The sequence below is a fragment of the Monopterus albus genome, unplaced genomic scaffold (genome assembly GCF_001952655.1).
Source record: "Monopterus albus unplaced genomic scaffold, M_albus_1.0 scaffold59.1, whole genome shotgun sequence".
NCBI lineage: Eukaryota > Metazoa > Chordata > Actinopteri > Synbranchiformes > Synbranchidae > Monopterus > Monopterus albus.
The window spans coordinates 1,272,054-1,285,734 of record NW_018127939.1 but is presented as its reverse complement, the minus strand read 5'-3'; the positions used below and the strand labels follow the sequence as shown (position 1 = coordinate 1,285,734).

The following is a 13,681-nucleotide window of genomic DNA, read 5'->3' as shown; positions in this document are numbered from 1 at the left end:
TCTTTTTACATGCATTCTGTAATCCCTTACTCATCCACGGTTTCCCACTGTAATTCCTTTTGTTTTTATACTGCTTACGAGGACAGTTCCTGTCATATACTTCCATGAATATATTTAAAAATTGCTTGTATGCTTTCATCACTTGAATTTTATGACTTGATCAGCTGTTGTGTTTTGCATACTTGTTCACTTGTCAGCTACAACAGTGACACTGGTGTTGTCGTGTGTAAGCTGTGATTATTGCAGGGTGATTTGTTTTATGGTTCACAAAGCTGAAAAGAATTCAATACCTCACCTGAGCGGTTATTGATTTTTGTTAATATACAATGTTTTATTATATTAAGGAATGAAGAGTTGCTCCATTTCCTTATTTGAACTTTCCACTGAGTTTATTCTAGCAGAGATGTCTCACATCAGACATGATTGTACATGGAGGTGTGGAGAAAATTATCAGTTTGCTCAGTTGATAATCACAGTGGGTGTACACTACACCCAGCAGAAAATAGCCAACACCTGTGTGTGTGTGTGTGTGTGTGTGTGTGTGTGTGTGTGTAATATTTTTCAGCAGTTGCACACTCACGTTCACAAACACCAGTATCAAGGTTGGAGTCTGCAAATGTGCCAGCAGGTGGAGATAAACACTCAGAAATCTTTCACCCACTTCCCAGTAGATGGACCTTCATGCTAAGTACGTATAAGATGAGGACACACAGTGGTGTACTCCTTTACAACAAAGGAAACATTGACTTATCTTGGCATGATACTGTGCAGTTGCTCCCAAATCAATTTTAAAATAAAGTGCAAACAATTCCAGTGTACTACAAGTTCTGCCGAATGAGTAATGCCACTATCACTGCAACTCAGATGTTTGAGAAACATCAGAAGGACAACTCAAAGGGTTGCATGAACGCTCTGAATAGTCAGATTATTCCTACAGATACGTCGACTGTAACAAGAAGCGTCAGATCCTTACACAGCCAACAGAAGGCATTTGGGGAAAAACAGGCAAGCTTATCTAATCACTATGTTTGTCTTTGTTAGATTTTTGAAGCCAAGTGCTCCATTTGTTTGATTCCTAATTTTAAAAACTCTGACAATTGACAATCCAATATCAGTCTGTGACACACAAAGACACACAATTCTTCTGACTGTGGGAAAACCAGGATGTTTATCATGTTTTATGGCCTGCAGGAAAAAGGCAGAGAGAGGCAACTAATAATGAGCTACATTTAGAAAGTTTGTAGAATATGCAAAATTGTCTGTTGACATTTCTTTTAGTGGTAGCCATATTTTAGTGTGTGGGAACCTTTTGTCACACAGCAGTCAAGGCCAGATGGTTCCCTAATGGAATTTTTAATTTACAGTAAATCATCAGTTGGGTTTGGTACGCTGAGAGCAAACATGAGCACTGTCTGAATCCCAGTATACTGAGTTAATTGGAACCTACATATCTGCTCTATTTCAGTCAGGACTCACTGTTTTTCTTTCCTTGCGCCAACCAGGGGCTTCCTGACTGCACTCTGTGTCATTTCCCCCTCCTGACTGGCATTGTTAGCCTGTGAGGTTCTTCACAGAAAACTACTGTAGTCTCTATTACAATATAAGCTCAAGTGAGAATTCAGAGCTGCCGAACGCTGAGAGCCCAAGAGACACTTTGAGAAAGGAACTTTACAGAGAGGAAGATGTGGTGTCATTTTGTAATCCAACCTTGTTTTTTTCACCTTTGCGAAATTGAGGGCATCCTGTCTGCAGGAGCACAGAAAGATGTGAGGGTGTTGGTGGCTGGATGACTTGTCTTTCTCTTCAGTGCTGTCTTTCTACTCTTAAGCAGCAGAGTAGGGCACAGCACAAGGTCGCAGCTGCCCGTTTGTTTACCAGCTGAGGTGGAGGAAGGAAGGAAGGAAAGAAAGGACAGAGGTTTGCACGTAAGAAGTGAAACTTTAGTGCTGGTTGTTAGTTGTTTTCCCTGACCTCACTTTCTCTATCCACTGTAACCCTGTCTGCCCACTGGCTCGGACGCAGCATGGATTGCCTGGCCCCTTGTTACGGGAGGTCGTGTCTGAAACCTGTCACCTCGGGTAGGTGATGCTTAAAGGCTAGACAGCACAATGAGGTTGAACACTCATTAGCTGAATATTTATATGTATACATGTTAGGAGGAGATCTTGGGCTGGTATTTCCTTTTTTCCCATTTTTCTTAATGAAAGAGACGGGACTGACAATGAAACGACGGCGCAAGTACTGGTTTTGGAGGCGGAAAGGTAAAAGCACAAAGATGTGTCTGCTCTGCTGCTATGGTAAGATTTGGAGACTTTGGTTTTACACTGAACAATCATGGATCTGTTGATGTTAAATGATGTTGGAAAAGTTTTTTTGTCTGCCCAACCTTTAACAAATGTCAGCTGTGACTCATCTCTCATTACCATAAAACACTCCTTTGACTTGTTTCATCCCTGCTGCTCTGTCATCCATGTTTGACTTAGATAATCTCTCCTCTTTACTAGAGCGCAGGATCCATTTCTAATCACCTGGCTGCCCTCTCACACAGACCACTTATTTTCTGTTTTGATGTTCTCTCTGACCAAGCTGAATGTGGAAGTGCTACGGCTGCACAAAATGAGAGCAGATTATCTTAAAGGGTTTTTCCACTTACATCTATAATTCCTGTTTCTATTAGGTTTTGTTACCAGTCGGTAGTTTACCAGCATGAATATTAGATAATTGCATACTGAAGGAATGACTTTACATGTGCAGTGAGTGTGTTGACTCTCCAAGCTGCAGCACTGGTCTCCATGTGGACCAGCCTGCTGCTGTGGGGCAATACAGCAGAGTGTGAGGAAGAATTTAAATCCACCATCCTGGAAAAAAGACAGTTTTGTTCTCAGAGGCCTGGGAACCAGTTCCCTCTCTTAAGACCCTCTTCCAACCACTGGCCTTTTGGCATCATCCCTGATGGCCCATTACCCAACTGTGTGTGTGTGTGTGTGTTTATATGCACTGTAGAAGGGCAATGGTGTTGTGTGTGTTTTAACACTGCAACCCCTGAACTGTGCACCATTTAGGGTAGTGTGTATAATTGGTGAGCTGGGGTTGAGGAGGGGGGAGGCACCCGTATTTAATAGCAGAGGGGAGGAAACAGTGTGAGGCATTCTGCTTTCATTCTTGTGGGCAGGAAGGAAAAGGCTGGGAACACCAGCAGGCCGGGGTCCTTTCTCCATGCTCATTGTTTCAACGTGAGAGGGTGTCACAAACAGTAATAACACAGCCTGTCAGTATCAGCGTGTATGCACTCATATGTTTAGTCTTTTTTTACTGGCGCCTTCAAAAGCTTTTCCTAATAGATTTGGAAGTGCTGGTGGTCTTACAGGTGATCATTACATTTTATGGTGAACTGTTCCTTTAAGATGGTTCATGATGAGTTTAGGAGAGTTAATAGCTTCTCTAAGTGTTACTAAGGTGATATTGACAAAACAATATCGCATTTAGACTGATCAATAATCAATCAAGATGATCTTGTACAGTGGTAGAAAAGCTGGTATGTTACAGCAGGGCTCTGTCAGCTGATAGATACCAAACAGCAGTGGAGAAATGCCACATACATGACTGGGGTAGTGTTGACACAGTGTCTCCATTGCATAGTTTGTCCACCAGAGAACACTGTTTCAAAAACATTTTTTTACCATATCAGCAGATATATTATTGCATTTCTTTGTACTGGTACAACCACAGTATTTTTCAATACTGCAGTAATGATGCGTTCAACATTATTATGACAATAATTATTGGTGTCTTCATGCAATGTGTAATCAGAAAAATGACATTTGATGGTGAGATTAGTCTCTTATTAGTAGGAATATGGATACAAAGTAAAAGCGGTTAGTTAACTTTAATGTAGACCAGAAATAGGAAAGATTCAATGATGACAATATCAAGATTTTATTTCTAATATACTAATATTGGACAAAGGAGGATAACGGATGTCGTGTTGGTGGTGGCTGCAGGGCTTTACCTACTGCCCTGTGTGTTTTTTGTTCTCCCGAGGGCCATGTGTTCACAACTGTCCAGCAGTGATCAGTGTCAGCTGTCGGCTTGGTGAAGGATGTGAACGAGGCATAACAGCTGAGAAAGAAAAGCATCCTGCAGCATGATTACAGTGAAATTGTAGTTCAGACATCATTATTATTCACACTAGCTGTAGTGTCATTATCATTACATGTTCCATGAATTACAAAACTACTAAGGCTACAGCACCTTCTGCCCCGGTAGCGACAGCCTGTGTCAGTCTGCTCAACGGTGTCTCTGTTTTTTCTGCACTTACAAAAAATATCAAAGCTGCACATGAAATGCATGAAACACATGCACGCTCCCTACGGAATAAACCCATTCCATTTTGGATATTCCATGAGATTTCTTCTTGCACTCAAGCCAAAATGAGCACAGACTACAGAAAATTTAACTGTGTCTGGAATTTTGGTGAAGGCATTCTAAAAGAATTTCTCCTTTAGCACCACTCTCACACATGGTACTAATGGGTCTGCGCTGGCGATACCCATGGTCGGAGGCATTGTGTTTTCGGGTTGTCCAGCTGTCCCTCTGTACAGCCCATTTGTGTGAACGTGATGTGTCAGGACCACCTTGAGGGAATTTTCTTCAAATTTGGCACAAGTGTTCACTTGGACTGAAAGATGAGCTGATTAGATTTTGGTGGTCCAAGGTCAAGGTTAGTGACCTCATTTCTGTCCCATACCTGTAAATTTGACTGGATGACGGAGGCATACAGCCATGAAGCAGTAATTCTACTTATTTTTATCTCATTTCCAGTTAGACTCTTCTCATATATTTTTTTACATCCACTTTTTGTATTGTGAAATGTACATTAGAGGCTTGACTGGTCGTTAGTGTGGTTACCTATTAATATTCCTTGTTACTTCCTCATTTGTGTCCTACAGCTGTAAAGAAGCTCAAGCTTCAGGTTTATGGAGCTTCAGCAGCACAGTAGCTTCTGGCTGTTTGAACATCTCAGTATGGAGGCAAAGTAGAAAGTCAGGTCTTTAGGTGAAGGTGAAGGTGGTGGTGGTGGGGAGGAGGAGGAGGAGGAGGAGGAGGAGGAGCTAAATGTAGTACTGCTGATTATTTCCACCTGGTGAGTTCTGCTCTGGTTGTCGGCCTCTTCCACAGAAGGTGCTTCATAGAAAAATGTACTTTTTCTTTCTGTTTCCCATCATCTCTCTCTTTCTCTTTTAGCATTTCTTTCTCTCTTTCATCAGTATTCCTCTCAGCATGCCTGAGTCCTGATATCATGCTCTAATTGTTTTACTGACATGTGACATGAGATGCGTACACACACACACACACACACACACACACACACAGACTGAGGAATGTATTTGTTGCAGAGATACACTTAAGACATACTGTATCCTCCCACGTAAACAGGAAATACTGTGCCATGCAGTGAACATTACTGTGAACATTCACAAGTCAGCAGAGCTTTTTCATCTCTTCCAAATCTGGGTGATCAGCAATCTTGCCTGATGTGTGGGCTGTCACAGCACTGTGAGACTGGGATGTAATGTTTAAGATGTCGGGGTGTTCATTCCAATGAAACCAGCTCATCCAGTGCATACACCCATAAACATTTTAGTCTTCTGCATTCCTGATTGAATGCATTACATTTCCTAGACTCTTAAATTCTTTCTCTGGCTCTTTCTGACAAACAGGCCTCACTAATTTCCTGGGCTGCCCAGAAACCAAAGTTTAATCTCTCTATTTTCTCTGTAACCATTTTTTAGTTTAATTTGAAGAGAATTTACTACTGGGTGATGTATTTAAAATAAAAATAAAAGGCTCTCTGGGGCTAAAGCTGACAATTTTGGCTGTGTCAACCAGAGGGCGTGATGTCATCAAACTGGTCAGCTGATCAAAAGCAACCTTGACTGAGGGCATTGCTATTGTCAGGCAAAAACAGTCAAACAGGAGCTCAGGTGTTACTTGGAACATTCATATGAGCTATTTTCTGATGAAGTGTCCCAGTAGGTCATGGTAGTGAGCCAGCATGCACAGACCTTGAAACTGAAGCAGATGATTGAAATTCAGCCATCATAAGTGTTACCATGGTTGAACGTGTTTTGTTGAGTGATTCTGTTTGTGTGTGAATAGTGCTACCCAACATTATGAAAATGATTCTGAGCAGAGGATCAATGTACGACTTGCAGGTTCATTGTTCTGTGGCTCAGTATGTAGATGAGATCTAAGCCTCCCATGTTGCCTGGCATCAGTCACAACAGAGTACCTGATTGGCTGGGTCTGTAACGTGAAGTGTTACATTGTGAAAAGGAACGTTGTCTGTCCTGTTAACCAGGCCATGATGTACATCCTTCACAAAACAGTAATTGAATCAAACAGAGTAGAAAGCTGGGTACTTTATGCAGGAGGCAGAAATCGAACATAGACACTGTACTTTGACAGAGCACTGATTTTTACCTCTACATTTTTAAGGTAAAATACTAAGACCATTTGACCAGGACTGCTCAATCAGTACTAAGTGTCAAATGTTTATTATTAAGCAGTACTCAACTTGATAAACCTCTCTTTTATAAGATCAGCATAAACAGTATTGAAACAGCGATTTCATCTGGCCAAATGCCTTCATGTGTCTGTGTACTGTACACTCACGTTCACATAAATGCACACAAACATGAAAATAATGAAGTACTTATCACTCGGTGATCCCTTTCTACTCTTATTGTTCATTTAGGATGGATTGTAGTGGGATTTATTTATTGTGTGTGTTTACTGCCAGGAAGGATGAGAAAGATAAGGTGGATAATAAAAGCATCCGAGTGCTGAGATGGTTTTCAAACACCCAGCAAATTAATTGTTTAAAATCAGTGCCATGGATAGATAAACGCCATGTTGTGTGTGTGTGTTCCAGCCTGAGTACTGGAACCAATCCAAGCTAGTTTGTTGCAGTGATGCGGCACAGACACTGACCTTTTGCTTGCCATGCCCTCATGACAGATATGCCCTGCTACTCTAGAGGCAAAAAAAACAACTGCTTTTGTACCTTGGTTGCTGTGTCTTTGTAGCATTTGTTCTTGTTTTGTCATTGATCTTCATAATATATGTGGTGCACCGGGTGGAGGGTGAAGTCAATGAAAACACTGGGGGCTCAAGTGCAGTGTGTGTGTGTGTGTGTGTGTGTGTGTGTGTGGGTGCGCGCGATCTGGCAAACCTGCACATGTGCATGCATTTTAAGTGGCGTGGGTGTTAATTAATGATGTGTGTGTGTGGGAGGCCCCCACGGTTCCATGCTTATAGAGATGTATGGGTAATGGCCTGGATCCATGCTGCTCTCATCTCCTCTCAGGCCAAAGAGAGAAGGATGGTGGAGAGAGACATGGACTAGAGTAACAGAGTGGTAGGTGGATGTGGCAGAGAGAACTGGGAGGTACTGAGGGAAACACCAGCTGCAGTGGTTTAAAAGATGGAAAAAAGTGTGAGCTGTGTGTCTGTGATGAGTGAGAGGAAGGCAGCGAGGCATAAGAAAATGTATGCACATATACTGTGTTGTTACTTGCTGAAAGTGGGGTTACGAAAGATGATATAGTTGTGATTGACTCATTTGAGGCTGAAAACCAACTCAAGCTATTTGAAAATTTTGAAATGAAATATTTGAAATTGGTTTAACTTGGCACTGTTCCTTTTTTAAGAAATACTGAAAAGTCCCAGTTTTTAAAAGGTTGAATGTAGATGATGAGCTCTCCGCCATGCAGGGCCACACAGGAGGAAACATCTGTTCAGGAGGGTATTTTTGAAAATCTCGACCTAGACGCACTAAGCTGCTGTCACGAGGCTCAAGTTTTGACATGAAAATAAGTCCTTCAGACTAAACAACCATAGGAGGCGTTTCCTGAATTAGTGCCCCAGTGGCAGCAGGAGATATGCCACTGATAAACAAAAAGAATAAATAGACCCTTTATGATGTGTTGTGGTGATAGTTTTGTCTAGTTTATGCAGAGAAACAATGTGGTTAGCTATAGAAAAAAAAATCATGGTTAAAAGAGTACTTTAAGGCTAGCAGACATTTGTCGTTGTGGTTACAAAAATAAATGAGGTTAAGGTTATAAACTGTGGCCATGCTTCAAAGAGCCAATACTGACTGTCGCTTTGAATTGGAAAACGAACAATTTGATATTTTGTCAACCCCATCATGTACCTCGACCATGACCTGACCTCCTCCTTTGCACCTGTAATATTTACTGTGGCCACTAGAGGGTTTGTCACTTGGGCGTATACTTATTGTTTGGGAGCATTTTCTAAAAAAGACTAAACTGGCAGATATTGCTTAATAAAACATAGGTCGTAATAAGCTGCTTGCCCAAATGGGGTTGTTTATGGGAGGACAATCTCAAAATTAATGCAGCCTCATTCTTGAAACATGAAGCTGTACGGCTGCAGGCTGCTGTTTTCAGGGAGCCACTGTGGTGAATCGGCTGCACCCTACTGTACTTGTGCTGCGCTAAACAATGGACAGACATACTAGCTGATGCACAGAGGAGCATTTAGAGTTGGTGCAGACCAGACTAGGGCTAAAAGGAGAGTACATCCAGTGGTGACCTACGGTATTTATCTTGAATGTGTAATCATTTGCTAACATTGTACAAGTTAAAAGGGTTTTATACATCTCACTCACTAGCGGTCTGAGATGGAACAACTCTAGTTTTTTCAAATAATTTATTGCTTTTAATTAGAAATGTTTGAGGCAGCGGGCATTTCTTAAACATAGACTAAGCCTGTTAAAGCCTTTTATTGTGAGCCTTATTGAATTTCTGAAATGATTCCTCCCAAGGTATATAGAGAGAGTAGTCAGATCACCCTTCGGCACTACTGGAGCAGGAGCACGTTAAATGAGACACAGTCCAATAAACTGTGTGTGGGATCGAGCTTGAGAGAAACATATTGCTATTATTTTATTTATTGGCTCCTCTCTTTCAGTGTGTGTGTGTGTGTGTGTGTGTGTGTGTGTGTGTGTGTGTAACTACCAGACAAGTTCCTTCTATCATTTGCCTTAATACTGTACTTGGTACTGTATTACAGATGGTTATTACACATAAATGGCTGTAATGAATCACAAAAACTGATTATTTTAGTGTTAATTCTATGTATCAGCTTGAGCTAAATTAAATTATAGCTCTTGAAAAGTAAATTATACAAAGCAACAAAACTGTCTGTTCTGCAACCAGTGCGCTCACACTTTCAGAGATATGACAATGTTGGCACATGAGGACATTTGACCGCTTCACGGTCACCTAAGTGTGGTAGAGGAGAGAGTTTAATACTAACACAGATAAGGTGCGGAGGACATCTGGCATGTTGGTCCATATTTTCATGATGTTACTTTTGAAGTTTAACTGGATGCCAACAGAAGGTATAGGCTCCCTGCATGTGTGGATGTGAGAAAGGAAAGGAAGTGCAGAAAGGAAGGGCTACTACCAAGCAGCAAACATTTGTGTTAGTGCCTGTTTCTGCCTCTTCTAGTGTGTGCAGTGTGCACACACTGTGCATGAACCAAGTGTAAATAAGTGTAAATGGAATGTCTGTGCACAAACATCACAACATGCATATAATGAATACTGAGAGGTCCATTACTCACTGTCTGAAAACCAGTTCTTCTGTTAAGTGTCACTATGGAAACATAAGGCAACCCTGCTGATTATAATCAGTGAATGTTTTGACTCATAAGAGGTTTAATGTGCTAACAGAGTATTATCATGTTCACCTCACCCAAGACACCCGACATTGCTCTCAGAATGTTGTTTGTGGTGCTTGGCTCGTAACAACTAAGCTCGATGTGATTCTGTAATTTTTACACCAGTTCTGCTACGTCTAATGTTATGTTTGAAATAATGTTAACATATTTACTCTCTCAATAACACAAATGCAGCTGAATGTTGCTGAGTCGTATGTTGTCATGTTTATTCTCAGCTCCTACAGTTCTACAGTCTCACTAATTCATGTTTATTCTCAGCTCCTACAGTTCAACAGTCTCACTAATGTTATTCAAATTCTGCAGGTTTTTAATTGAATTTGCACTAATTAGCTTGAAAGCTGATAGGAGCACAACATTAGGATAAATCTAACACTCATTTTGTTAAATGGCTTCTTTAAATATCGTCACTTGTCACTTTGGTTAGGACAGTAACTGCAGTGCTTCATTTATAGCCTTAGATGCAAAGAAAACGTCACCATATTAGTCATGAGTTTTCTCTAGTTTTCATTTTTTTACATAACATTTCTAACCCTTACATAACCCCTTCTCCTAAAGCCTTCCTTTATATAACTATAGAGGGAGCAAAATTCCACACAAGCAAGCATAAACACAATCTGCTGTACTGTAGTTTGCTATTTGGGAGTTCTTTAAAAATCAAGGTAACTAAACATCTACACAGTCAGTAAAAGAAATCTTGAAGAAAACAAAAGACAGTATTACAACGGTTCTAATTTTAGTACAAAACTGATGACACATCCAACAACATTATAGCAGGGCCGAAGCACTTTGTGTCCCCTGTGACTGAGTCTATCTGCAGGGATGTATACATGCTGGTTATACTTTTCACACAGGCTTAGGCCGCATGACGTTCTTGCGCTGAGGCTATGCTTTGACCAGCCAAGCATGGCAGAGATCTGTGTGTTTTAGCTTTCCTCCAGTGATTGATAGGAATACTCGGATGATGTTGTTGAAAATGTTTCGATATACAATCTTTATCTGAGCCTCTATTCCTTATCCAGTGCTTACACTTAGCTGAGAAATCACATTATTCCAAACAGACCATCTAAGTGGTGTCAGAAGCTGCTCGGGGTTCCTTCTGAAGATTAGCTACATGTTAATTCTTGCTAAGAATGTCTTTCTGTTATTTGTAAGGCTTATCAAAATGAAACATGTCCAGTCCCTGACTTAAAAGCCCTTACAGCATTTGACAAATCTGTGTCTTTACCACTGATGGGTAGTAGCACATTACACCTACACTTGGTAACTCGTAAAAGTAATGTGATTCCTTTGGGTAATTTCGGGGTCCATTGAATTGATTGTTTTACCTTGGAATGCTGAATGCCTCGCACATTTCAGATTTCAGCAAGAAGGCTTTTCTGGTTTTCTGCCCTTGTTTTCTTAACTCTACCATTGATTATGTTTTATGGGTCATAAAAACTGAGGAAAAAGACCCATGAACCCATTCACCATTTGTGTGTGTGTGTGTGTGTGTGTGTGTGTGTGTGTGTGTGTGCATGGCTGTAGGCTGTGTGAGCTGCAGTACTGACCAATAACACTGCAGGAAATAACCAGGAAGGAACAGGCCATACAGTTACTTCTGCAACACCCTCACTTCCTGCATGTGGTGTACACACAGAGAAATGTTCTCCACAGAGACATGCATGCATGCATCGCCGAACACATACTGTTGATGGGGAGTTCTGGGTGTAGTTAATGATCTTTTGCCTGTGTGGTCATTAATTACAGTGTTGTGCAATGAGGCATAGAGTCAGAGAGTGCACCCAGGTATCTGGGAGGCTAAGAGTGTTTATATTTAGCCTCTGACTAGGTTTCTTTTTTCTGTAACTCCTGATGGGGTTTCATTTTAATTGGTGTTCATGACCAGCACTGGTTACAAAGGGTTAACACTCTAAAGGGGATGTTAAAATCATTATACATATATTTACAGGCGCCACGCTGGTTTTACAGCCATGGTAAAACATTTAGAAATGAGGAAATGAGATGAAAAAGCAGAGTGAAGGTCAGTAAAGAAGAGCTGGTTAAAGCAAAGACATAAGTATGAAGTAAGATTAAAAAGAGCCAAGGAAAAGGATGAGAGGAGGATGAAGATGGCTGCAATGAGAGCGGAGAACAGAAAGGGGGGGTCTGGACTGTGATGGCTGCCAGACTGAATTAGACGATTGATCGACAGAGTGACGCTCCATGACATAAAGACATTTATTTCACTCAGTGCCTGAGGCGTGACTGTGGGTGCGTCGTATTCAAATGAAAACATTTCTTCACACAGGTTGTGAAAGCATCACTTCTCTGTGCCTCTGTAACACTTGCTGGTGCCAGTAGGTCATTTTTACAAACCGGTTTTATCATTAGTGAACAACTAAGAGCTTTTTTTCATCATGTCAACACTTTGACCAGCCAAGCATAGCAGATACTGTACTATACTGTACTCGGCTGATGAGCATGGATGTGGCAATGGACTGTGAGCAAGAAGATAGAAATAGCAATAACACAGCTTCAAGGCAAGGTAAGTTTATTTATGGTATGTACCTCATTTTCATACACAAAGGCACACAAATAAATGCACATAGATAAAACAAAATGTATCTATAGATAAAACATTGCAAATTAGTGTTAAGGTTGAGTCCCCCTCACCAGGAGGGTTAGGGAGAACTGGGGTTGGACTCAAGATACAGGTATGTACCAAAAAATTAGAATATCGAGGGAAAGTCCATTTATTTCAATAATTTGTTTCAAAAAGTGAAACTTGTACGTTATATTAGTTCACTACACACAAAGTGAAATATTTCAAGCCTTTATTTGTTTCAATTTTGATGATTATGGATTAAAGACAAAAAAAAACCCAAATCCAGTATTTCACAAAATTAGAATATTTCATGTGACCAATAAAAAAATGATCTTAAACACATGTTGGCCTTCTGAAAAGTGTGTTAATGTACTGTATTATGTCCTCAGTACTTTGTTGCGCCTCCTTTTGCATTAATTACTGCATCAAGGCGGCGTGGCATGGAGGCGATCAGCCTTTGACACAGTTGAGGTGTTATGGTAGCCCAAGTTGCTTTGATATTGGCCTTCAGCTTGTCTGCATTTCGGGGTCTGTGTTCCCTCATCTTCCTCTTGACAATACCCCATAGATTTTCAATGGGGTTTAAGTCAGGTGAGTTTGCCGGCCAATCAAGTACAGTTATTCCATGGCTATTAAACCAGGTACTGGTAATTTTGGCTGTGTGGGCAGGTGCCAAATCCTGCTGGAAAATAAAATCTTCAGCTCGGCAGCGGGAAGCATGAAGTGCCAAAACGCACAGTGTCTGTCAGCGTAGCATTCTATTAGCGGTACTTGGTTATGTATAATATGTAGGGTAGTGTAAATGAGCGTAGCTCGTAGGTAGTGTGGTAGAGTCAAGCCAAAACCCACAGTGTCTGTCAGCGTAGTATTCTACCCCAATCTAGGTTGCGCAGTACATAGCTAATGTTCTGGCCAAGACGGAGCGTCTGCCAGAGGTTTATATAAGGAGGAGAAGGTAATCATCGGGATGCAACCCAGCTGTGTGCATCGACCAACCAGTTGCTAATTACTGGAATGCAACACAGCTGAGGTGCAGAGCCCACAGGATAGAGAGAGCAGAGGAGAGAAAGACTGAGGAGAGGCAGCTGATTCTGATTCTGATTCTTCTCTTTACTTCAGTCGTCCCAAGACTAACCTCTGAGTACTTTAACACCAGGGGCGGGGTATACTTTCTTCCAGAAATGTGAAACACAAGTGTTTATACAGTCCCAGCAACTTTTAGGATAACTGTACTGCATATGAAAAGATTCTCTTGCAGTCCCAAAACTGTATTAACATGAAATTCAGTTTGGTATATTTTTATTTTTTTATTTATTGCTTGAACT

The 13,681-nt window shown here is 41.0% G+C and overlaps 1 protein-coding gene across 1 annotated transcript in view; it reads left to right on the top strand.

Annotated features, from left to right (window-relative positions):
- Nucleotides 1–1,912: 1,912 nt before the first annotated feature.
- The window catches only part of fgd4a (FYVE, RhoGEF and PH domain containing 4a), a 47,170-nt gene continuing 35,401 nt past the window's right edge, over nt 1,913–13,681 (top strand). Inside the window, 3 exon segments of the mRNA XM_020602953.1 lie at nt 1,913–1,917; nt 2,023–2,078; nt 2,208–2,297. Coding sequence (XP_020458609.1) covers nt 2,024–2,078; nt 2,208–2,297 — 145 coding nt within the window. The 5' untranslated portion in view covers nt 1,913–1,917; nt 2,023.